The following is a 25,489-nucleotide window of genomic DNA, read 5'->3' as shown; positions in this document are numbered from 1 at the left end:
GGCCATGTAGTTCCAGGCAGGCTGTAAAATGGATGTACGCGCCGCTAGTGTACAGCCTAGAAAAAGCATCTTACGAAAAACGGCAGCGTGGCCTTTCTCAGGCTTCTCTCCGGTACAGTATAGAAGTCTGCAAGAAATTTGTTGTCTATGGTATAAATGGGATAACATAACCCAATCTATTTATATTATATATAATTGAAGATTCAAAATAGAATGTTTGCAATTTTGTGTATGATAATTGTAAAAAGAGTGATCATTTAGCGATAAAAATATAAATAATATATTATAAAAACATAAAATCATTACCTTTGTGGATTCTTAAATTAATTATAAGGTATAAGAATGAAGAAAGTAGAATTAAATGATTCTAATCTCATAGAGGCGACGAAAAGTGAGTTTTCATCTATCAGTAAGATTCAATTTAGATTTAAATTATAAGAATATTTACTTTTATACCGATTTCAATAAAACTTTGAAAAGTTGTAAACTACTTTTTTTAATAGAGCGTATTTTTATTGTAATTTATGATTGTAAAAATGTATTATATATTTTTGGAGAGATTTAGTAAAGTTATAATTTGCGCTATATTAATATAAATTAATTACAGGATTATCCTTATCTAAATCAGTTCAAAAGAAAAATTTGACAGGAATTAAACGTCTTGTAAGTGATTTAGTCTTAAATATACATGCAAATATACAGCAATGGAACAATCTCAATGCTCAAGGACTTACCTATATAAAAGATATAACACAGAAAAGACGTGACAAAAAATATTTTTTAATTCTGCAAGATCTATGTGTCAACTTGGGCAACATTTGTAATAGGATGGTAAATGCTTTCTTGAAGTATTTTTATACTATATTATATCATCTACAATTTTATGAATATTAGTTTTGTGAGAATGTCAACTAACTTTAGATTTAAGTTCCTTAAATTTTAAAATTTTTATAATGTTATATATGAACTTATTGACATAAATAATTGAAATAAATGATTTTATAGGATAACATAGTTGAAAATTTGGATCAAATTAAACATCAATTAACAGCAGCAAAGATTTTACAAAAAAGTACAGATAAATTGTTTCTAACATGGCCAGTGACTAGATTTGGTAAACAACATTTTATTTGTATTTAATATATCAGCGTTTTGTGTGAACAGATTGTGATCAATCCAATCGATTAATGATATCATTGCATTGTTTCCATTAGTAAAAGACTTGAATTTACAATAAAATAATGATTAATTGATCCAGGATAGATCCAAATTCGTTGATGGACGCATCAAAATTTGTTCTCTCAAAAACGCTATATATTACTTTCTCATAATTAAAATAGATAGCAATAGCAGTACAATTTTTTAGTAAAATTATATTACTATGTGTGTTTTAAACGTTTAGAGGAAGTAGCAGAATCTATACATGAAGTATATTGTAAGGAAGCTAAATTGAAACGCATTATACTTGAAAATGTTGCTCACAAAACTTCGGAATCTTGGAAGGTGCTTTTTCTTACAGCATGGGTGCATCAACCTTTCTTACATGACCATGTAAAATTATTATTAGATGTGATGCTTCTTGAAATTAATTACAAAAAATGAAAGTTTCTAATATACATTTTTTTATTGTGATATAGTTAAAAAAAATAAAGCAACTTTTTATCATTTTGCGTGACTATCCAGTTGCGTGGACGGATAACATTATTACATACATGAAATGTTATGATTAATATTGTATACTAAACATTGTTTTACTAGCAAAAAAATATTTTGTTTAATCATTAGTTGTCACTTTGTAAAATAGAAAAGATTTCTGTTGCATATCAATCTTTTAAGGAATATAAAAGCTGTTTTTCCATTAAAATAATAATATTAGTTTTTCAATAAAAATAATAATATTATCGAATGTACATGGAATTGTTAATTTGAAGATAAAATAAAATTATGGAAGAAAAGATTAAAAATATTAATATTATGACTTAAATAAATGAAGCATATGCACAAAAACTATTTTATTATTATAGTATATTTTTTTCTAACATAAATATTCACACATTATAAGTGTATTATATACATCAAAATGTCGTAAATTATTTGTATTGTTTTACGTCTCTATTACTTGTAGAATGATATACATTATGTATATCAGTTATCTATAAAGATAACATTATAGCTATAATAATATATCGTAAATTTTATGACGTATTTATAATTATTTACAAAAATTTTCTTACATATACAAACTAAGGTGAAAAACAGAGTATAATCGGGAATAAGAAATTATGTGTATAAAAATTAGTCGAAAATATTTTCATACCAGGCTTTATTTTTTTAGACAACTAATTAAAAAATTTGAAACAAAAGTGAGCGTTATATTCTCAATACACAACTCTTTCAATTTGCATGATTTTAAATTACTTTTTCGAATAAAATGCTATATTTTTTTATTTATCTATTGATAGTAGTCATTATTGAAGTAAATTAGAAAATATATGACCAAAACGAACATTGTTAAGTGCGCGTATATGCGACAAATATTCAAAGTTACGTTTCTTGAAATGCCACCTTGTATACAAATATTTTATTCTATATTCCTGATTTTTTTTGTGTAAAATCATCCATTTGCCGGTTGTACTATCAATTCAGAGCATCTAGTATATAAACCACACATAACGAAAATGATTTTACAAAAAAAAGTTTAAAATATAACCACTTGGGATTTACAACTCTAATATTGAATAAATCATTAAAAAATAATATATAGTACAATAAACGTTGATAACAGTTTATAGCAGTTAGGAAGTGTATTGATTGTGCTCAGATAACACATTAATTCTTAAAAAATTGTTTTACTGGATCCATAAGTACACCAATCATACAGACATCTTACTTAAAGTGGCATAATTATTGAGCTTTCTGAACACAATCATTGTTTCATGAATATAAAACTTCCCAGATGGGGATTGTTCTAATGAAACAATTGATTATCCATCATTATCCTAGAATGCCCAGAGTAAGCCAATTTATTTCCTCGTTACCGTGTTAGTGTTAAGAGAGTGCGACTTTTGTTTTCACAATTTGAAAATTTTTTTAAATTTTCAAATTAATACGTTTTATTTCTAAAAAAATGCACTTTATTTATTCTGAGGTACTTTGACAAGAACTGTTCTGGTACCCTCAACATCGGAAATATTGATTTTCAATTCGTTAGTAAGAGCTTCGAGTTTATCCACCACTTTGGCCGTCTTCTGTCCGCCTGGATTTGGCGGCGGCCACACGTCGTCCAATGGTGGCTCGATGTACTTCCCATTCGTCATCGCGAGGTCTGGTTTTAAGCCAAGTGTTCCTCCCACGTAATTCATAGAAGAAATGTACTTGGGTGTAACTTCATTGTCAATCCGGGGACGTTTGTAGAGAGGCATTTGCATTACTGGGCTGTAATCATGATCCAGAAGGCCTTCAACCTCCTGCAATAATTCTTCGCCATACTGCTGTAACTCCTCATCCATTAGTTGCTTCGTATAGAGTAAGGTTCTCGAGCGGCCTAAAATATTACAATAATTGTTCCATAATCGAATACATCTTTGTACAAATCATATTGCTATAACAATTTTGCTTGTATATTTTTAAAACAATAAATTTTAGTATATAAAATCCTTATTAGAAGAATCGATATACGCGATTATCTCACTTTAGCCACACATACAATTTTGCGTATATTCTTACCAATGTTTGCAACTTATGCAACAACAATGTTGTTGTCAGTCTATCAAAATGTGTATATTTATTATTATGCTATGCTGTTCATAAAATGTGGATAATCAATAACGAAGTGAGGTAGAATGAAGAAAAACAAACACTCTATGATAAATATTCTTTTAACAAAAGAATAACGAAATTTACCCGCCAGTGATGTTTTCTCCGGTTGCTCCTGCTCTTGTTGCATCAGATCATTGTTATTATTATTGGAGTGTGATCGCAGGTTCGGCACAGCAACGAGAGCTAATGAAAGCAGTAAGACCATCAGGCAAGTGGCTGGCTGAGCACTCTTGTTGCCCTTTTGTATGAGTGCTTGTAATCTCTTTAACTGACCAGCCAGACTTTGATTCTGCGACTGTAAGACTTTGATTCGTTTCAGCAAAGTTATATTTTCTTCCGTGCATTGTTTCACGCGATCTTCCAAGCCGTCCACGTATTCCTTTTTTCTCTTACGAGAATCCTGTGCGGATATCTTGTTGCGGATCTTGCGTCTGATTCTCTTTAATTCACGCTCTTCGTGTTTCGTCAGCGGATAACGACTGGGCAATGTGATGCCCTCTTTTTGCAACAGTCGCTTTTCCTCGGCACTTAGCTTCAGTCTTGGATAAGGCGAGTCCGTTTCCGATGGCACCTCGTCACTGGAGTTGCAACCTTTGTCGCTACTAGAATCTTCTTGCTTAATAGTCATCTAATTAGACAATATAAATATTTTTATTTATTTATTGAACTGCCTACTCATTAATTTTATATATAATTAATTATACATGCACACGCGTGCGCGCACATACACATGTATATTTTTTGTTAGCATTCTTTTCTAATGTAGTTTTTTTTAAACTTGCTTGTTAAAATTGAATTGAATTATATATATATATATACAATGTGTACGTGTATATGAGCGTGTGCATGTGTATGCCTCCATCACGTTGCATACTTTACGCACCTGAATAGGTTTATTGATAATATTTGCCTGATTGATTTTGAAATTCTTTAGATTTTTTGCTTGTGTAGCGGTCATGATTTTAATAGTTCGGACTTTCTTCATGTTTTTGAAGTTTACTGGCAAAAGAATTGATCGCGGATTATCAGAACCCACTGGAGTGACGCGTATCAGTTGTTGAACGTTTCGTTTTCCATTGCATGTGAAATTGCGAACATTCACAATGTTCTCTTGTGGCATAACATGCACTTGCTGTTTAGATGCTGGATCTGTAACATAAAAATTTCTGCATTATTACTATACTGTTGAATTCTCCTCATTATTTCCAGAATATTTAATTAACATTTCTACCAATTAGAGAGTCATTACATATAATGTAGTTATAAACTCAGAAGTAATCGATGTAATAAAATCATTAATCACCAATATCAATCGGCTGTTCTGCGGCGACAACAGTGTTGATATTTGGCATAGTGTTGTTCGGCGTTACAACGGCAACCAAAGTTTGTTCGTAATCCATCTCTTCGGCAACGTCAGTGGCTGGTGAACCGACGTTAGAGCTCATAATAGATCTAACCGGACTGTCTACACTGCCCAAAGACGGACTAGCAGCAGGCTCAAAATCTACGAAATTTTGTGGGCTGTTCAAATCGAAGTTGCTGATTTCAATCTGTTCTTCCTCATTGTTGTCCGCTCTCAACAAGAATGGACTCAACTGCTGTTCGTAAGAAGGACTTAGCATGCTAGAAAGCCCGCTGTCCGACGAAGAAGACGGACTTGTTTTCAGATCCTTGCCAATCAAATTGAAATCAAGTTGTGAATCTTCCATCTTTAAGATTGAAGACAACAAGTCATCGGAATTTGTCGGGCATTCCTCCGTCTAAAATATTATAAAAATCATATGTAACCTTTTTGTGTACAATTTTCCTCTATCAACAAATACGACTTCATTCTTGAGTTCATTGCATAGGTTGTTTCTATCTCATTTCTCGCACAAAATTTTCGTCAAAACTTTGAACAACATTTTGAAAAGACATCCAACATACGAGAACTATTACATTTATATTTCCTCTCAATAATATTAATATTTAGCAGAAAAAATTAGTTTTCCTTTCGAAGTTAATATATAATAATAATCTGATATCTTAATTGAAAAATATTACACAGAAAATAATAATTACTATTAATAAATTTATATCAGAGCATGCGGTGTAGAGCTAAAGACAATAAATTGGTCACGAAGAGTTCCGTAAACTAACGGTATCCTTTCGAAGGCCATTTGCTGCGTGATGACCATGTCCGCGGCTGTACCGGTTCGAACATATTCGAAAAAGAATAAAAAAATATTTCGACAATAAAATCTGCAAAAATGTTCGATGCTATCATATAACATCTATCACATGCGGATATTTACAAATAAATCACAAACAAAAACTGTCATATGAAAAAATATTAATAAAAGGCTGTTTTTTGTTATGCCAAAAAATTCATTTAAAGTTTTTCAGTTTATTGTTAGTTAATTGCAGACAAGCACAATATCGTACAACGCTCATTTTAACGGTTTAGCACAATTATGCACGTGGGCAGTTAGTACCATATGTTAATTTTTTGAGATCGAAAAAACGATTTTAATAATATTAAGTTATATTTAGCCTCCTTAGCATCTAATCTGCATTAATCTACATAATATTATTGAGATAAAATACAAAATTTAAAAGAACAACGGCAATGTTTGAATGTTTAAAGTATTCCATTCGTCGAAAAACATCGTTAACATGTCGCAAGTGAATCTCTATCTGTAGTACTCTGTTTTAAAATAAAATAAATTGACTAAAATAAATCACTAAGATATAATTAAATATCTATATAATGTACGAAAAAATAAAAAAGTCCTAACTGGTCAAAAACTGAGTTGTCAAAAAATATGCCCGATCTCTAATATCAGTTTTGATAAAATTGCTTTTGAAAAATATATTATCCGCATTCGGCAATATTGTTGATTTTATTCTCGATATAATGTTTTGACATAACAAATTGTAAAACAAATTTTTCGAAGACAAATTTTAGAAAAATTTATTCTTTATTACCTAACGTCATCAATATTGTCGGAATAACATTGCGCGATCGCGATATTACGAATTGAAACATAACAATATTGAAACATAACTAAATATATTTATTTAATTAATAGTTAAATTAAGAAAACATAAGTAAATGAATGGAATTTCGCTCCTGATAGCACAGCACGCCGGCGTACCACGTGCGCGTCCATTTCCACCATATGTTACATAGATATGATAAGATTTATCAATAAAATGTATATTTAGTTCTTATAATGAAATGAAATTGTTATCAAACTCATTGAAAGTATGATTTTAGATAGTAACGATAATTATTAATCGTATTATTACGACATTTAACAGGATTTATGACAATAAATAATGCTTTTTACGCACAGAGAAAAGAATTATTCTAACATGATTAATTTAACTTGTCGAATTCGTGCAAAAACTTATGTTTAATTTGATAATATTGCATAACAAGTACGTAGTTATTGCGCTTTATAAATGTTACTCTTTTTTTACTTGAAAGAAATATTTTAAATTAAAAGTATGTTCAAGTGAGGTTTCTTATATTCGATTGCTTACTCTTTATTTACTATGAAGAAATACGTTAAATGAGAAATGGAACGTAATGAAATACAGTAAATCTTTTAGTGATTCTTAGCAGTGTTTAAGCAAGATGCACAGTAACAGGCTACAATATATTTTCGATAATGTTAATTGTCGAGCTCATAGAAAGTCGTATATAACAATTCTAATTCAAGAAATTAAATAATGCAACGCATCCTTTTCTATCATAGTTATACTATACAGAGTATTTAATGTAAGTTAACATAAAGTTAACCATAAACTTAAATAAGTAACAAATTTTGAAAAATTTGAATCCTATAAACTGCTACATTGTTCAGATATATGGTAATATGAAATAGTGACATGTGATAATACTAAATAGAAAAGTTTTTAATTATAATTTTGATATTTTATTAAATAAATTGATCGATAGTCAATATTTCTATGTCAAACGGATGTTTTTGTAGTATCACGAGCAATAATATACTCTATAATTTAAAGAATCACTGACAATGCGATGTGGCATGGCAGTGCAACATGCGTGTCAGAAGTTCACAGATGGGATAACAAAAAGTGAGTAAACCGGAGCTTACCGCTATGACGTCGTCGTTATAATTGTGATCGACGAACAGCTCATTCTTAATGTCTTCCTTGAAAAACGTTTCATCCAGTAAATCAAGCAGATTCATGTCCGACATCATTGCCACACATAGAGGTTGCAGTTAGGCGTAACCACAAACTGTCACTACTATGCCACCATTAAAAGAAGCACTAATAATGAGATCGTTGAAGTACTTAGTATTCGGTGATATGTGCGAATCGTCGCCAATAGCCGCCGATTGATGTAAAGTTGTAATGTAAAGTAACAGCGAGGATTAACTATGACCTTCTCCTCGCCCCACCCTAAAGCATATTGTCCGAACCGCGTGGAGAAATTGGTTCGCACTTTCGAAAACTTTTCACGATATTTTTACATTTCAACACTCAATACTGTGTGGAAATAACTACATGTTAGATACTGAAACAAGAAACTGACGGAATTACACTCTATTTGTGAAAACTGTGCAACGCTAGAGACCGGACTGCCAACGTGGCACAGCATGTAGCAGCGAGATACGTATGTGTGAGTGGTGCGTGTGTGTATGTGGTATATCTCATTGCTGCAGTTCTATATAGATATAAAACTTCGTAACAGCAGAGTGTAAGTACTTTACGGATGACAGGAATGACGGCCAAATCCGGAACGAGTTTGGAGACCTCGTGTGAAGAAAGTACGAAACTTTAGAGTCAAAGTCGATAAAGAAGTTTAACATCGATAAAGAAGTTCACTGTTTTATGGTTTGTCCGACATATGCGTAATGCATGAATCTAACGCAAAAACCATCAGATCAAAGGAGACTCTTGGGACTCTTGGGACTCTTGGGACTCTTGGGATCAGCTGATAGTGTATCCTATTTGGCTAGCGTGTTCCAGCAAAAGATCAATCTCAAAATGTACAAAATGATATCTAGGACATGTTTACGAGAAAGCATAAATGCGTTGGCGCCTTTAAAACGTACTGCGATACAACGGGGTCTCGTTAAAGCAGAAAAGAGCGTTGATAAGCCAGGCAAGGTGGCTAACCTCAAAAAATACTGGTTTGGCAGATACATAAATTACATCAAGAATTATGAGCGCACACTGGAACAGAAATTTCCGCGTACGATGCAGCTGTATCGCGTGTTCAGCGTCGGCAGCAAAGATGTGTACACGGACTTGAAAAGGTTCGTTTCTGCGATAAAGAAACAAGGATTAAACGGCGTGGATAGCTTGACGCGAGAGGAGTTGCAGTTGATGTACACGATGCCGAAAGACCTGCGAAAACTGTCACCATTGTTTCTGCTGTCGGCTATTCCGTTTACAAATTACATTATTTTTCCCTTAGCTGTTTACTTTCCGCGCTACCTATTGACATCTCACTATTGGACACTGCAGCAGAGGCTAGAGTTCATGCTATCTGATCATAAAAAGAGATTAAAGCATAATCGATCGCTATTCAGATGCATGCAGGCGGAACTTAAGACAATCAAGGATCAAACGCTCAAAATAAAGTGGCGAGATGCTATAGCTTGTCTGGGAAGCGGCACACATCCAACTACTAAGAATATTATAGCTTGTTCTGAGCTCTTTTCAGGCCCACCATATTCTCTTGATAATCTTAAAAGAAAACACATGGTGAGATTAGATGTATTAATTATAACTGACTGATGTTTTATTAAAAAAATTGTTCTATAAATTATATGCAAGTATTTTTATGTCTTTAGAAAGAATTATTAGCAATACATGGTATGTCTTTGTGGAGACCTTTCAAAAGAAAAAGGTTGATGGAAAGAGGTATGCTAATATTGCGAATGGATCGTGCAATTGTGCAGGAGGGAGGAGTAAAGGCGATGCCTAACGAAGCAATGCGATGGGTAGATACTTTTTATTAACTGTACTTACAGAATACTAAAAAACATGTGCACTAGTATGAAAGAATTTAATTATTTATTTTATTATATATTGTCACAAAAAGCTACACTGGTATATTATCATTATTTTTATAATGTAATTTATTTCTATTTTGCTTATTTTAAAGATTATTCCTCACAACATCAATATGGAATTATTTCAATAAATCTTGTTTTACATAAAACATATGGAAAATTACTTTGTTATTAATTTATTTTTCAGGCATTATCCTTTAGAGGTGTAAATCCTACAAATATGTCTATAGAAAATATGAGAAGCTGGCTTGAGCAATGGTTAGTGGTATCAGCATGTGTTAATAAAACTAATGTATCTTTGTTATTACATAATCCTATTCTATTAGCTTATAATCATTCAACAAATTGGATTCTTATATACAAGTGAAAAACAAATTTTATAACTTCTGTGCAAGATATCTAATATTTTTTTAAGTAATATCAGCTTTCACAAAAATTGCTTTAAAATTTTTAGATTAATTTAGCATTTATTTCACTGATTCAAACGTTCTATATCGCTAGCTGTTAAGAAATTTTTTATTAAATTCGTTTCTTTATTTGTCAGTTCATAAATAGATAATAATTATTTCTGGTTTGTCTTTACATATTTATTTCTTGTATGGTATTAACAAAGATATTTATAATATATTGTATACTATGTAAATTTCTATGCAATAATAGAAAAAGAAAAATGGCTGTTATAATCGTTTTATATATATAATGTATACATGTAGTAAAAATTTGTATTACAATTTATATGTATAAACTATTATTTTATACACTAAAAGAAATTTATCATAGAAAATAGAAACAAAGGCGAGAATTTAGATTTTTCTAACTCGTACGAAGACGATGAGATACAGATTAAAATTCTGATAAAGACTGAGATGAAAATTATGCGATTTATTTTGTTACTTATAAAAAATATATACACTAGTGATGTTTATGCCAAATAAATATTAATTATTTATATTTATTTAAATTTTTATTTAAATACTCATACAATAAAATATATAAATACAAATTTGAACACGAAACAATTTTTACACAGATTTTACATCGTATATTATATTTATAATATATTAATATTCTATGTATAACTGTACAAAACTTAACTCTATTTTCTTGTATATTGCAATTGAATAATACAAGTTCCAATTAAGGAAAAAAGCAAATATAAAGACCAATTGAAAGACCTAAAAAAGATATAAATAATAATAATGAGTGATTTTTTTATACCAGAGGATACGCTTGCGGAGTGTAAGTCTGTGTTTTTTCATTCCACGTTCGAAGTTAGTGCCAAAGAAGAACGCTAAGGATCGGTAAAAAAATATGAACCATGAGATAGCTCAATATTCAACATCGCCAGTCAATGATATGTTTCACATATCATATGATCTTTAAGTCCAACTAAATTATTAGACCGATTTCCAATATTCTCAAGTACTGCTTTGACCAAGCAGTATCTTACATTATCTTATGTTTTTCATCTTAGACATCACATAACAGTATATGTAGCTTAGAATGAAGAATTGCAGTTTACAGCCAATTAATTATCTTTGTTTTCAACTCTTAAATCTAATCAAAGATGGGATGCGGTTTTCTTAACATTCAGAAATATGTATAAACATTTTCACACAAATTTTCCAGATATTTTCTAGGTGAACTCTTTGTCTAAAATGACCTTTAAATATTTCACCAACTTAGATTACTTCCTCTTATTCCACCAAGTTTTTTTAAAGGATTATTCAATTGTATTCTCCTTCTCACACATCAAATTTCTTAATTTTTTAATCATAAAGTTTTAATCACTACAATAATGAAAAACGAGTACTTACCCTTCATTCAACATTAAACATTCACTATTCCCAGTGAAATTATTACTCGTCCTAGCATATCCTAGATCTATTTTACGAATTTTTATATACTCTTCGTCGCCGTGCAACCAATAAATAAATGCAATATCTTTTAATAGTAATATTAAGTGTTTTAAAATCGGTATGCGTCTATATTAATATTCAAATTTAAAAATAATTTATAACGTTGTTCATTTAGTTTATATAATATTATATTTCACTATTTTCTTGATATCGTTTTTTGATTTCGTATGCCATTATGAATAAAAAAAGAAAGAGAAATTCAAAGAATTTCTAACATTATATATAAATGTATATAATTTGTCATAAAAATTTTTGTTTATTATTACAGATAATTCACTTTCATTAACACATAATATTTAGAAAACTGATAAATTTTTTTATTGAATTTATAATATATTTACAAAATATACATATATAATTAATATTTAAGATACACATTTATGATACATCCAAGATAACCGACTACTCATATAAGAAATGTATCTAGAATTATCATTTTAGATACTTACTTAAATTAATTTAGATATATCAACTTATAGCTACAGCACTTAAGCATGAAAGTTATTTATAAAGTATAATAAAGAGAAAATTTTTTGTATACAGTTTCAATAAGTAAATAAAAAATTGTGGAACATTTAATTCATTAGTTTAACTTAAATTTTGCAATGTATGCACTGTATAAAAAAAATCTCTAAATATAATAATGAAGAAATGACATTTCTAAATATATAAATACTTTTATTTAAATATATCATTAGGTATATATATATATATATATATATATTAATACAATAATTAATATTGCATAAATTTCAAAAAATATTTATTGATATTACATATGCATAAAAATTTATAAAAAGGAATCAATAGGGATATAACTAATGGAAATTTTTTTTCTTTTTATGCCATAATGAGAAGTCGTTATTTCTGTATCTTCGTTAACCATAGACTTATTCACTTCGTTTATTTTGTTAATTTTTATTTGCTTTGTTGAATCTACGGTTAACGTTTCCTTTTTTTTCTCAAGATCTTCAGATAAATCATCAGTTATTTCATAATACCTTAATCTGCTTTCTGGATTTGAGGAATCATCCTTGGTAGCGAATGTGGCTTTGTGTTTTTGTACATCGCGCGTTTTGTTTAGATACTTAGCGTTTTTTTCAGGAGTAGAATGCGATTTATGAGGATAAGGACAACACTCACCTTTGCTGCAAATCCCCGATTTGTGGAATTCAGGACAAAGATTTTCATGACGCCGTTGACACTGCAAATAAATAGATCAATATTCATTCTTTGCAATAAACTTCTTTAAAATATTATATCATTTGCATAAGCCACTTGTTGCAGTGACGTTTATCTATGGTTTTTTTGTTATCATAAGATAATATATTTGTTTCTTTACATTAATAGCCTCAGACTCGTATGCGCGAGTTACATGGTAGAGTTAATAGCATTAGAAGTTATTGCATAAATCATATACCAACATAAATTTGTTAAGGGTAATTTGTGATTTTTTAAATTACATAATAAATTATATTTATTATAGCAAATAATGAATTAAATACAAGTAATTATAATAAAAAAAATTTGATTACAATTGCTATAAAGTGATTAATTAAAGTGTAAAAGAAAAGGAATAAAAGACCTTGATTACCTTATTTCCCATAGCACAATATCCTTGTAGAAAATCGATACAGATGGAAGTATTTGAAGAGACTTTGACGTGAAGATAAGGACAAGCATCTCTTGTGCAACAGCCATCGAGGAAGTACTTGCATGTAGGCATCTTCTCAGGACCAACATCATGTGATAAAAGACATTTGTCTAAGAAACACTTTCCTTGAAGAAATCTAATGATATTTAAAATGTTGTCCAATTTAAGTTTTTATTAAATGTTGTTCAAAAAATCTCGCCTTATATTAGAAATGTAATATATATAATTTTATATGTTTCATATAAACATAGTAATTTTAATATTAATGATATACCTTTTGCAAAGCGACACTTGCTTTTTGTCATGTCGTTTGGGACATACCCCATTTTTAATATTTGGACAAGATCCAAATCGTTGAAATATCAAGCATGGCTGATTATTTTTATGCATTTTATTTCGCAAAATTCGTATGCTTCTTTGTTTTGCTTTGTTACTATAAAAAAAATTGATTTGTATTAAAAATCAATAAGTCTGTATGCAGGCTTAAATAATAATATATATTATAATACCTAATGCTGTTTTTGTAAGTAGCTTTCGGCGATATGTTGGAAATAAATCTTGTTTTATTAGTGATATTTGTCTCTAATTTGCGATTTAAAGTTTCTTTATTGTTTCGTTGTTTTTTTTCATTGACAGCAACATTAAGTTTATCATTCTTTCCACCAATTAATCGTTTTCCTAAATATAAAAAATTAATGCAATATATATTTATAAATGAAAAGATTATATACATTTAAATAATAAAAAAAGATATACAATAATAATATACATACGTTTCAATGAAGAGCTCCTCCGTATTAATTTATTTTTAGAAGCTTTGTAAACAATTCCACCAATAGTAACAAATTGTGCTATGTTGTTTCTGTAATTTTTATAATTTCGTAAGAATTGTTTATTTTGTAATTTAAATATACAATTACGAATGATACTTACATAATTTTCGTTTGTGAACGATCTACTCTTTTACTTTTTGGTACATATAAAGTGGTTCTGTCTATTTTATATTTGGTCACTTTAGATTTATTAGGAGATTTATTAATATTTAATTTTAATAAATTAGAGTTTGTGTTTACAGATTGTAATGTATTATTTAATAATGGTTTAACTTTTACGGTCTTCGGTGATATTGTTTTAGATCTTTTCTGTATTAATTCTGCAGATTTTGATAATCTATATTGCGATAATGGAGAAATTTTTGATGTGTTTTTTATAGTACGAGTTATTCTCACAAGTTTTCTTTGTGATAAAAGCACAATGCTGGAATTATTAGTTTTCTTTCGATAATCGATACTTTTGGCACACTTTAATCTTGAACAAATAGATTGCTCCTTTATGATCGATTCTTTATTACTTATTAACTTTCCTTCAGAAGAAGAGGATAACTTTTTCATTAATGTTGGATTAACATATATAGATCGTTTGACATTTTTATGGATAGTATTATTATCTATGAGTGTTTTTGTTGTACTCAGATTTGTCATGCTTGTATTATTTTGCAAATTTTGATTTGAATTAGCAATATTATTCATTATTTTTGGGTTAATATGTATCAAAGACTTAGTATGAATATTTGGATTGATATGCACTGTTGCATTTTGTGGTTTAAAATTTGGATTAACATGAACATTTGTGGTACATAATTGAGATTTTACATACACATTGTTAGTTGATTTATGGGGTAATATTTTAGTATTTGAAACAGAATTATTAACTGGATTCTTTATATTTGGATAAACTTTTGATTTTTCGAAATTGAAACTTTTATTTGGACAACTTATTTTCTCAGTGTCCAGCAAATTCACCTTTTGTTGATATTGTTCTATTTGATCTGCAATTATATATATATACATATATAAGACATTATTTTTGTTAATTTGATATAATTGATCAAGAGAAATGAGAAAAACTTATATGAGAAAAATAACATATATAAAAACTTGAAAAAAAATTGTAATAAAAATCAAGATTTGAAAATCTTATCATCTTAATCCTAATAAGATGACTATCCAATAAATGTTTAAAATAAATGCACTTTTATTAAAATCTAAAGTAAAAGATGTTTTGATATTTTCTCAAGAGTTGCAAACTTACTTTTTAAACGATTAATTTCGTTTAACATCTTGAATTCCATAATTACGGATAATGGCACTTTCAATCCAAAAAAATTCGATAAATAACACGTTTCTAAAAATATCTCAACGTGTTTTCTTAAAATCGCGCAATCTCTGCAATCATGCTCTCGACAGTTCCAACAAGTCTTGAATATACTTCTGAAGATTCGTATATTGAATTAGAACACTAGAACCATGATTTTTTTTCATTTACTTCTTTTTAATGTCACTTATCTGTAAGAAAGATCAGCAAATGAACAACAATAACATAAGGTGACAATTTACTATAAGAAACTTATACTATTACGTATGAAACAATGAAAATAATTATGACACTAAGAATTACTTATAATTAATATATTCTTTTAGATCTACCAAATCAGATTTATGTTTTAAAAGTCGATGACACTCACTTTGGTTTCCTGAACGTAACCATTCCTTCCATTTTCTTCTGAAGAATCGACAACAGCGACGGCCAAATCTAAAATGATTTTGGAGACCTCACGTGAGAAAATTGAGAAACTCCGGCTTCTGAGTCGATAAAAAAATCCAACGTCGATAAAGAAGCTCGTCAGAAAGGAATACGCGTATTTTGTCCAATTAATGGATTCTGTAATATGCAATACATACGTTGATTGCAGAAATATTAATCTGCACATATATTTTTCCACTTTCTAATATGCATTTAGTAGTATCTTTTGTTATTAAAACTGAGTTTAGGAGATAAGCCTAAATAAAGAACAAACAACGCTTACACCTTTCAGCGACTGAAATTCTGTTATAAGAGGCCACAATATAGATCGTATACAATATTTATATTCTTACAATATTGAACATGTCGAATGCATAGCTAATATTCAATCAATTAATAATGCAAAATTTGAAAATAATATTTATTTCTTAATATAAATATGATTTTTTTATATCTAGAAAAATTTAAATAAAATAAATTTTATTAAAACAAAAGCAATGAATAGAATGATAACAAATATGAAAGAATGGGTCGCAGCTATCCCGTGTTACTGTACACAATAACGTAAGACTGAAATGTGAATTGATCATACACGTTTGAACACAGATCACACATCAGTGTAGTGAATTAATAACGCAAAGAAATTCATATACACGGACATTGTCGATAAATAATATTTAATATAACAATAAGAAGAGGATTACAAAAATGGTTAATATATGAATACATGTCAGTAACAAGCAAAATTACTATTTTCTATCGATTCAAGTGCTTGACTTGTTATACTGCATTATGTTCATATGTTTCATATCTTCAAAAGCCCGTAATTTCTCATAGGTCTATGCTGTTCCACTTTTCGTTTTCCGATTTTTTGTTTGACAGCACCAACTATAAAACTAAATTGCTTTTCGTGTATAGGCAGATGATATTGAACAAATTCATGTATCTACAACAGATTATTTGATGATATAACAGATCCTAATAAATATAAGTTTTCTCTCAAAATTATTGCGTTAAGTTCATTTGAATCAGACAAGTCACGTATGTGACATAAATTAAATAATCTCAATATAAAAAAATCAAGTAATGAGAATGTTATATGCATTTAAGAAAATATACCTTTCTGAATTGTTTTTCATCAGGCTGGTGCGTTATAATAACAATTAATGTTGCAATCTGCTTAACTGCTTCCCTACAAATTAGCAATATATTTAACAAATATAACAAATATTTATAGATATTAAAATATATTAACAAAAAACGAAGTAATCACCCTTTCATTTTGAACATCAAAAATTTGAATATAACATTGAGCATTGCATCACTTTTTGCATGTTTCGCAACAATAAGGAGATAAATAGCAATCTTTTCACTGTTTGATACTCTAATACCAAAATCTTGTTCTCTTATTAATCCCAAATAATTTTGAATAATTTCAGTATCTGTAGAGCAAGTTAAATATTCTAAAATTGTATTATAGGATGTTGCATTCCATCTATTCCACACTTTGTCCCAAGTAGTGAAGTTTGCTGCCATTAAACCTTTACAGTATATCCATTCTTCCCATTTCAAAAGTCTACATTATCAGAAAAAAAATATTGTATACAAAGATTTAAGTACAATATTTTATAATTTAATATTAAAGTAGTTTATTAAGTATAAAGCAATAATGCCACCAAATTTATTTACACAAATATCGTGGTTACAACACAACTTACTTGTCTTGAACAGAACTTTCAAGATGTTTTTCTAATTGGAAGGTTGCTGTTTCTCTACATTTTGGAGCATCGAAAAGACATGCCCATTTTACCGCTTCTTCTCTTAAAAATTTAGTAAAATCATTTTCAAAATGCAATTTGTCCATGTATCCTATATTTAGCAGAAGTCTATCAAACCTATCTGTAACTTCCTTCTAAAATTTGTTAAATAATAAGAATATTAAATTTATTATTTTTGCAAAAAAAAAGATTTAAGTATATTTACACATATACATATACATATTTGTTTAACTTCTTTTATACACTGCTTTAATATTATATATTATTTTTTTTTTTAGAAGTTTATTTTTATTATATTGTATTATACCTTTATAGCTGTAGTATTTTGAACTGGCCACATACACATCATGTATTCAACAGCTTTAATCATAGGATACCATGCTACATAGTCTGCGTCTTCAAACAGAAACTTTGTAATGTTCCAAAACAAATAGAATTTGAGTTGTCCTTGCGTCAAAAAATAAAACGCGTCATCGATGATTTGAGCTCGATTGAGAACATGAATATCGGTATAATTTTTATATAAATAATCCGCAAGTTTTTGCCAGTTATCCGAATCATAATTGACGCGATAGTACCCTATGACACAAAAATAATATTTTTATTATTAGAGTGTCTTTATCAAATTTGTCAAGAAATGCTAACAAATATTGTTTTCCCTTTCTAAACATTTCCACAAATAATTTACTTTTTAATAAAATATTTTAGAAATTAATTGCAAATATGTGTGTTGCAAATAATTAATTAGAAAGTGACTTAGAATTAATAATAAGTTAATTTCAAAGAGCTGCGGATCATCGTTGGCTGAAACGTTGAGTATGCTGAAAAAAAATTGAATATTGGCTACCAAGTCTCAGTAAAACAGAATTTAGTTGCACTAACTACAATCGAGTCAGACTGTTTAAAAATTAAATCAGATTAACAAACAAGATATTATGAAGTAGAACTGTTTCTTCGAAATATGCAAGAAGTCGAATTGTTTCAACAGATTTTTTTTCAGTGTATAATTGTGACTGCATACAATATATTAATATATTATCAATCTTAAATAATATCTACAAATATCACAAATTTGCTAATATACACAAAAAAACATATTTCTAATATTAAACATGGAATAATGAAATATCAGTTATAGAAAATAAAAAGAGTAGAATAAAGTTACTGTTTAATACTTACCAGCTTGTTGCAAATTGAGTATGATCCAATCATTATTGTCAATCTTATATATATAATGGTGCGATACTAATGAAGATAACCAAATGTCAGTTTTGGTATTTAATACCTTAAAGTTCATGGCTGATTTTGTTGTATATGTCACATACATTCGATATTGTTTTATGTCAGAAAGTAATGTACTATTGGAAATAATATATGAGATCAATACCGAGTTTGAGGAATAATCTCGTGTCACAGTCAGTACAGAATAATGTCCTTCCGTTAACCAAATTACATCTTGAATAGTAAAGTTACGTATGCTATTCAGTATACCTGGAGCCACAACGTTCCAAAAGGGTTCGATAGTTGATAAATTGCTAATATTTGTTACGTTTGTCTGATTATACCTGAAAAATTAACATGGCAAAAATTCTTAATTATAAATCCGCAATTTGGTGTTTAAAATTCTTAACATAAAGTGTAATTAAAAGTAACCGATTAATTTAAAACAGTTAATTTTTATATTTTTTAAATTGTAGAATTTGAAACATGTCATCTGTTTTACCGTTTACATTTTTACGTCATTATTATCATTATTCAAAGGTATAAAATAATATTACTCACTGTATGTACATACACGAGTTAATACCATACCAGAACACATAATCAGATACTAGAGTATATAACATATGCCATATAATGGATGCTGTAACAATTGAAATAATAAAGTAGTTGAGTAGTTTGAAGTTTTTTTTTAGTTTCAATATACTATTAATTACTATTGACATAATAATTATTTTAAAATAGTATAAATTCCTACTCTTAAAATACTTATAATAAAGTTTTTATGTATAAATAAGTAGTCTTAATTTTAATAAATTTGTAGTTAAGTTTTCTTATATTCTATTACGTACGAATTTATATATATAAGAATTTACATATAATTATCAATACGTTTAACTATATTTTCTTTAATTATAAGTAATATTTTAGTTATATTTACTTAAACTTACATTTGATATAATGAAGAGATGATCTAGGTGAATGATCTGTAAAGATGTTTGGAGTGTGGAAGGAAAGAGAATCTATAGGAAGAGTATCGAGACGTAAAAATTCCTGTTGTGTTTGGACGACAAATAAGTCCATGCCATTATATAACTTAGACTGTAAAGCGTGACATGATCGAGTAAATATGTAGTCGAGTATTTAAATTTTGGCAACATGTATTTAGCGTTATTGACAGCTGCTATTTACATTTGGTCGTTTATATTATAAAATAAAAAACTGCAGCATACTAATAGTAAAAATATATAAAAACCTGATTCAAAATATTTGCTGCAAGAAATGTAATGAATCCTTCTTTTGACCACAAAAGCACGTCATGAAACCAATAAGATATCGTTTCACGTGCTATAAAATTTGCCACTTCCATTTTGCGAACAGGATGTAATGTATTATTATAAATAATATCTTCTTCCCTGAAAATTGTTTTCAAGTATTATAAATATAATAAAAGTTTTTATTATAATTATGCAATTTAATAAATTTGTGTATTGTCATTATAGTAGATACAAGTTATTACAAAGACACAATTAAACATTAATTAAATTTAATTAAAATTAAATGTAAAGATAAAGTAATAAAGTTAAATCTGGATTTGACAAGAAAAAAAAATGTTATATTTAAACAACTTTGTGTTTTCATATACAATATTTTTAGTAAGCAATATACATTATATTTTCAATAAAAAAACATGGCAATAATCATTTTGCTTGTAATTTTACATATTTACATAGAATTTATTTAAATAAAAAAAAAATATTTTGAGCATTTTTGCATCAGCATTACGTGTGAAATGTGTATAACATTTAAAATGATAAGAATTTTGTTGATTTTGTCTCATTATTATTGGTGGAAAAAAAAACTTTTGTAGCATATTTCTTACTTGTACGTAAAACATAAATTGCAATTATCTTTTATGCTTTGAATAATGAAATCTGAATTAAAATCTGATTTAACGTAAAAATAATTATTTAAATTTTTTGTTTAAAATAAAAATAAGAATATAAAGATAAAAATTTTATCAGAAAGTGTGTGATGCAAGTGATATGTATAGTTATTTTTCAATAATTATAATAACATTAAAATATTTTTTTAAGTTTAGAATATTATAGATAAATATATTTATTTAATTTTAATTTTCGTTATTAATAAGTATTACCTTAATAGAATGAATCCCGATGTTTTTACGTTACTGTATTCAAAGTCCTTCGTTACAACGTAATCTATTTTTAATATTTGTTGTATATTCTGTTTTGATAAATACTGTATAACTCCATGGACAATGTTTGCTGCAAATTGCAACAGGTCAACAGGCATCCCTTTTCTATACCAAATTTTGACATTTTTAATAGGAGCGAAGAAATTAGTGAATGTGGTTATCACAATTGATAAATGTTCAGCGGACATTAACGGTGATATGTCAAAATAAGTCCACAGCATGTTATTCATATCCACAACTTGTTTTTGTATCGGCACAGTCGAAAAAAATTTGTAATTTTTATGATGCCAAATAGAAATGTTAAAGGTTGATTTAAACACCGGCTCCCAGTATGGAAATAGTTCTTTTGCGCTTATTACTTTATTTAATCTATTTTATTTTTAATGTATGATTAAAATAAAATTATTATCACAATTTGATTAAAAATTTGATTATATTAACTTACATTTTGTCTTTTTCTTTGATCTGCAAAAGATCGAGAATGTCTCCGTCATCTGATATGCTACTGACATATATCATTTTTAAGATATACGTACCAGGAGATAATAAATTTACAGATGACTGGGTAAAATCAAGATAAATGTACATTTGATCGATAAATGAAAATTTCCAGATGTTGATTGTTTGATTATCATTGTTGTTAATCAAGTCAATTTTTGCTATACCAAAAATCTTTGAAGTCAACATAGTTATATTTTTCGTTGGACGATTGATCTGGATGATAATATTGCATTTCGCAGAAAAAACATTTCTGAATACGTCAAATTTTATTTTTACATTATAATGTAAAGGTTTTAAATAAGTGTAATTCATTTCAGTCTCATTTTTCGTCAATTTCACAGTAGATAGTATAATTATTAGTATTAAAATTAGTCCAACATTTAATAAGATATGTCGAAATGCCATACTAATTTTCATTCAAAACCTCTGAAAGAAAATCTTGATTAAAAGTAAACACATGCATTTGCAACACATTCTATTTAACTTCTATATACGAGAAATGAAGATTATATAACAATTGTTGTAGTTTATCGTACTAGAGTGGTGTAGGATTTTCATAAAAAGAGGCAAAAAGGGAAAAAGAATGAATTCTGATAGTAGCGAAAGAAGAAACGAAATTTTAATTATGAAAAATTATATGGAATTTTACAAACGACATAATTTGTGCAAAATTTTTTATTAAATTTAAAACTAAAAATATTAAATATATATCCAATTTACAAATAATCTGGAATAAAGGACGATAAGAGCCGTTGCTAGGTGTTCGTGCACAAATTCAAATTATATTATGAAAATTACAAAGTTACAGTCAAACGTTTCTGTCTATGTTAGGCCTTCTTCAGTGTCATTACGAAAAAATACATAATAAAACAGTGTCTTACTGGTCGAAATATTAAAAAATAATAAATCCTTCTTAGTAATTCTCTGAGTGGAATTCTCTGCGTACTTTATATTATTTATTTATTTTCTTAATGTTTCGACCAGCAAGACACTGTTTTATTATGTATTTTTTCGTAATGACACTGAAGAAGGCTTAACATAGGCAGAAACGTTTGACTGTAACTTTGTAATTTTCATAATATAATTTGAATTTGTGAACGAACACCTAGCAACGGCTCTTTTCACTCTTTATTTTAGATTATTTATTAATTTCTTGGAACCTTAATATTATTACTAAATTGTTTTATACAATTTGTCTTGCACAAAGTGAATCACCTCTCGTGTATTGGTAGAGCGAGTTAAATCAAGTAGAAAAGTTCCGTATCGTTTTGCGATGTTTGCAATAATTGATGAGGAATTAATTAAAAAATATGGAATATAATCGAATATAGTAGATAATTGTAACGTTTATTTCAGTGCACGTAGTTTAAATCGAAAAAGAAAAAACTTAAAAGAATCGTTAAATATGTTTATCAGCACAAAAGAAAATGTTTCGAAGAATATAAAACTGTATTTGTTGAATTTTAAAAATTTATTATATGTTTTAATGAGAAATATTTCACTTATGGTAACTCACCTCTATAGATTAAAATTGTGTTTATTTAAATTACAGTACTTTGTAACAATTAACAATTTGTAACAATAGTACAATTAACTTCGTCTTGGATTGCGAATGCAAGAGGTATGTAAATTGAATAACTATCTTACTGTTTCGAAAAATCACCGAACACTAAGAGGAATACTGGTAACTAACGTATTAAATACAATATGTGATGTAAATAGTCAGGAGCGCGCTAAAGGTATTCGCCGTTCGCGTGTGAATTCTACACGGCCGGCCTCCTTCAAAAATAATCCACATTAAATGTTGAAAATGTTAATTACTATATTCATTGTGTGTCAAATCAGAATCACCGAATAAAAACAAACATTAGACTTTTCACTATATATTTATCATATTAATTGATATCAAATTAATGAAGTTATATTGGCAGTTAACATAATAAATTTATTATATGATGTAAATAGTTTCTAAGAGGTCACACGGTAATATATACTACTAAACAATGGAGACATTGTTGACCGTTGATATCTAATCGGATAAAATTGTGCATAGAATATAGAAAGTAAATTTGTACGTTATTTTCAAGTATTGTTACTGAAATTGTGTAAAAATTGTACTTATTATATAAATAATTTTTAGAACTATTTAAACTATATCAAAATGCAAATTTAATATTTTTTGGACATAATCAATTTTTATTAAATCATAAATCTATTGATATAAATTTTTATATATTGCTACGAATAAAAGGAGAGAGTTACTCATCAACAAATAAATTATTAAGTTTTATTATAAAAGATTTTATAATACTAAAAATAATAAAATATTTAACATCATAATGCAATGATATGAAATTTAAAACATTGTAATTAAATTCAGTGTCATTTTTTGTAAATTTTGCAGTAGATAGTATAATTATTACGATTAATATTAAACCGTTAAAGATATTTCGGAATGCTATACTAATTTCCATTTGAAGCATCTACAAGAAGAATTTTGTGATTAGAAAAACACATACATTTGCAACACATTCCATTGAACTTCTATACATATAAGAAAAATAAAGATTATATATAACAGCTCTTATAGTTAATTATACTAAAGCGGTGTAGTATTTTTATGAAAAAAGCTAAAGGAGAGAGAGAATTATTTGTGATAGTAGCAAAAAACTAAACAAAATTTTAAATATGAGAGATAATATAGAATCTTACAAACTGCATAATTTGTTCAAAAATTCTTGTTTATTATAAAACTAAAAATATTATGTATATATAAAATTTACATAATACCGAAAATACGTATGTCAAACTAATTTTTATTTTTATAGAAGATTACGTTGTGTTATAATGTTACAAATAATTAAATAATTTTTTACTTCAACTATATGTATACTAGGTCTCAAAAAACACAATCCATCTTTCCAAAAAATTTTGCAAATGTCAAAATAATTAATTTTCAACGTGTGACTTTAATTTAATTAAAAAATTTTACATTGAAACGGACAAGATAGGTAATTGTTACGTTTATCTCAGCTTACGTAGTATAAATCAAAAAAGAAAAAAATTTGAAAGAATCGTTAAATTTGTTTAGCAGCACTGAAGAATATGTTTTGAAGAATGCAAAGCTGTGCTTTAGAAATTTTTTATATGTTTTTAATGAGAAACATTTCACCTGTGATAACTCACCTGTATAGATTAAAATTATATGTTTATTAAAATTATAGTACTTTGTAACAAATAACAATTTGTAACAACAGTACAGTTAACACCGTCTTGATTTGCGAATGCTAGAAGTATATTAATTTAATATAAATAAATTGCTATCGTACGAATAGCTCGATCGCTAGAAGTATAGCAATTAAATATAATTTAATTGCTAATTAAATATAATTTAATTGCTATCGTACTGTTTCGAGAAATCAACACTAAGAGGAATATTGGTAGCTAACATAATAAATACAGTATGTGATGTAAATAGTTCCTAAAAGGTTACACAGTAACAACCACTGCAAAACAGTAAAGAAGCGAATAAATTTTGATATGTAATATGATAAATTTATGCATAAAATATAGAAAGTAAATTTGTACGTTATTTACAACTATTGTTACAGGAATTGTGTGAAAACTGTACTTATTATATAAATAATTTTTAGAATTATTTAAACTATATCTAAATGCAAATTTAATATTTTTTCGGACGTAATCAATTTGTATTAAATTATAAATTTATTGATATCAATTTTTACACACTGATATAA

The 25,489-nt window shown here is 27.9% G+C and overlaps 5 protein-coding genes across 5 annotated transcripts; 2 read left to right on the top strand and 3 right to left on the bottom strand.

Moving 5' to 3' along the window:
- Window positions 1–85: 85 nt before the first annotated feature.
- Window positions 86–2,010, top strand: LOC105673054 (cyclin-dependent kinase 2-interacting protein). The gene is made up of 4 exons (XM_012368391.2): window positions 86–391; window positions 608–831; window positions 1,006–1,114; window positions 1,403–2,010. Exons 1-4 carry the CDS (start codon window positions 343–345, stop codon window positions 1,600–1,602), a joined length of 582 nt encoding a protein of 193 aa, XP_012223814.1. The 5' UTR covers window positions 86–342; the 3' UTR covers window positions 1,603–2,010.
- On the bottom strand, window positions 1,998–8,436 carry LOC105673201 (cyclic AMP response element-binding protein A). The gene is made up of 5 exons (XM_012368673.2): window positions 7,926–8,436; window positions 5,123–5,579; window positions 4,703–4,968; window positions 3,904–4,447; window positions 1,998–3,544 (listed from the first exon to the last, which is right to left on the bottom strand). The coding sequence occupies exons 1-5, from the start codon at window positions 8,031–8,033 to the stop codon at window positions 3,135–3,137; spliced, it is 1,785 nt and encodes a 594-aa protein (XP_012224096.2). The 5' UTR covers window positions 8,034–8,436; the 3' UTR covers window positions 1,998–3,134.
- Window positions 8,437–8,551: 115 nt separating this feature from the next.
- LOC105673209 (LETM1 domain-containing protein 1) lies at window positions 8,552–10,808 on the top strand. Its single transcript, XM_012368687.2, has 3 exons — window positions 8,552–9,546; window positions 9,636–9,785; window positions 10,045–10,808. The coding sequence occupies exons 1-3, from the start codon at window positions 8,695–8,697 to the stop codon at window positions 10,222–10,224; spliced, it is 1,182 nt and encodes a 393-aa protein (XP_012224110.2). The 5' UTR covers window positions 8,552–8,694; the 3' UTR covers window positions 10,225–10,808.
- Window positions 10,809–12,522: 1,714 nt separating this feature from the next.
- On the bottom strand, window positions 12,523–16,075 carry ZC3H3 (Zinc finger CCCH domain-containing protein 3). Its single transcript, XM_012368380.2, has 8 exons — window positions 15,955–16,075; window positions 15,522–15,775; window positions 14,364–15,258; window positions 14,204–14,292; window positions 13,940–14,108; window positions 13,705–13,863; window positions 13,371–13,566; window positions 12,523–12,980 (listed from the first exon to the last, which is right to left on the bottom strand). The coding sequence occupies exons 2-8, from the start codon at window positions 15,559–15,561 to the stop codon at window positions 12,567–12,569; spliced, it is 1,962 nt and encodes a 653-aa protein (XP_012223803.1). The 5' UTR covers window positions 15,562–15,775; window positions 15,955–16,075; the 3' UTR covers window positions 12,523–12,566.
- A 401-nt stretch (window positions 16,076–16,476) lies between these two features.
- On the bottom strand, window positions 16,477–24,254 carry LOC105673248 (thyrotropin-releasing hormone-degrading ectoenzyme-like). The gene is made up of 12 exons (XM_067356239.1): window positions 23,248–24,254; window positions 21,676–22,157; window positions 21,171–21,599; window positions 20,268–20,427; window positions 19,963–20,113; window positions 19,574–19,655; window positions 18,971–19,356; window positions 18,099–18,370; window positions 17,732–17,925; window positions 17,287–17,589; window positions 17,133–17,205; window positions 16,477–16,959 (listed from the first exon to the last, which is right to left on the bottom strand). Exons 2-12 carry the CDS (start codon window positions 22,146–22,148, stop codon window positions 16,819–16,821), a joined length of 2,664 nt encoding a protein of 887 aa, XP_067212340.1. The 5' UTR covers window positions 22,149–22,157; window positions 23,248–24,254; the 3' UTR covers window positions 16,477–16,818.
- Window positions 24,255–25,489: the final 1,235 nt, after the last annotated feature.

Source organism: Linepithema humile, chromosome 5 (assembly GCF_040581485.1).
Source record: "Linepithema humile isolate Giens D197 chromosome 5, Lhum_UNIL_v1.0, whole genome shotgun sequence".
Taxonomy (NCBI): domain Eukaryota; kingdom Metazoa; phylum Arthropoda; class Insecta; order Hymenoptera; family Formicidae; genus Linepithema; species Linepithema humile.
The sequence above is the reverse complement of the archived record's forward strand: the minus strand, read 5'-3'. Positions and strand labels throughout refer to the sequence as shown.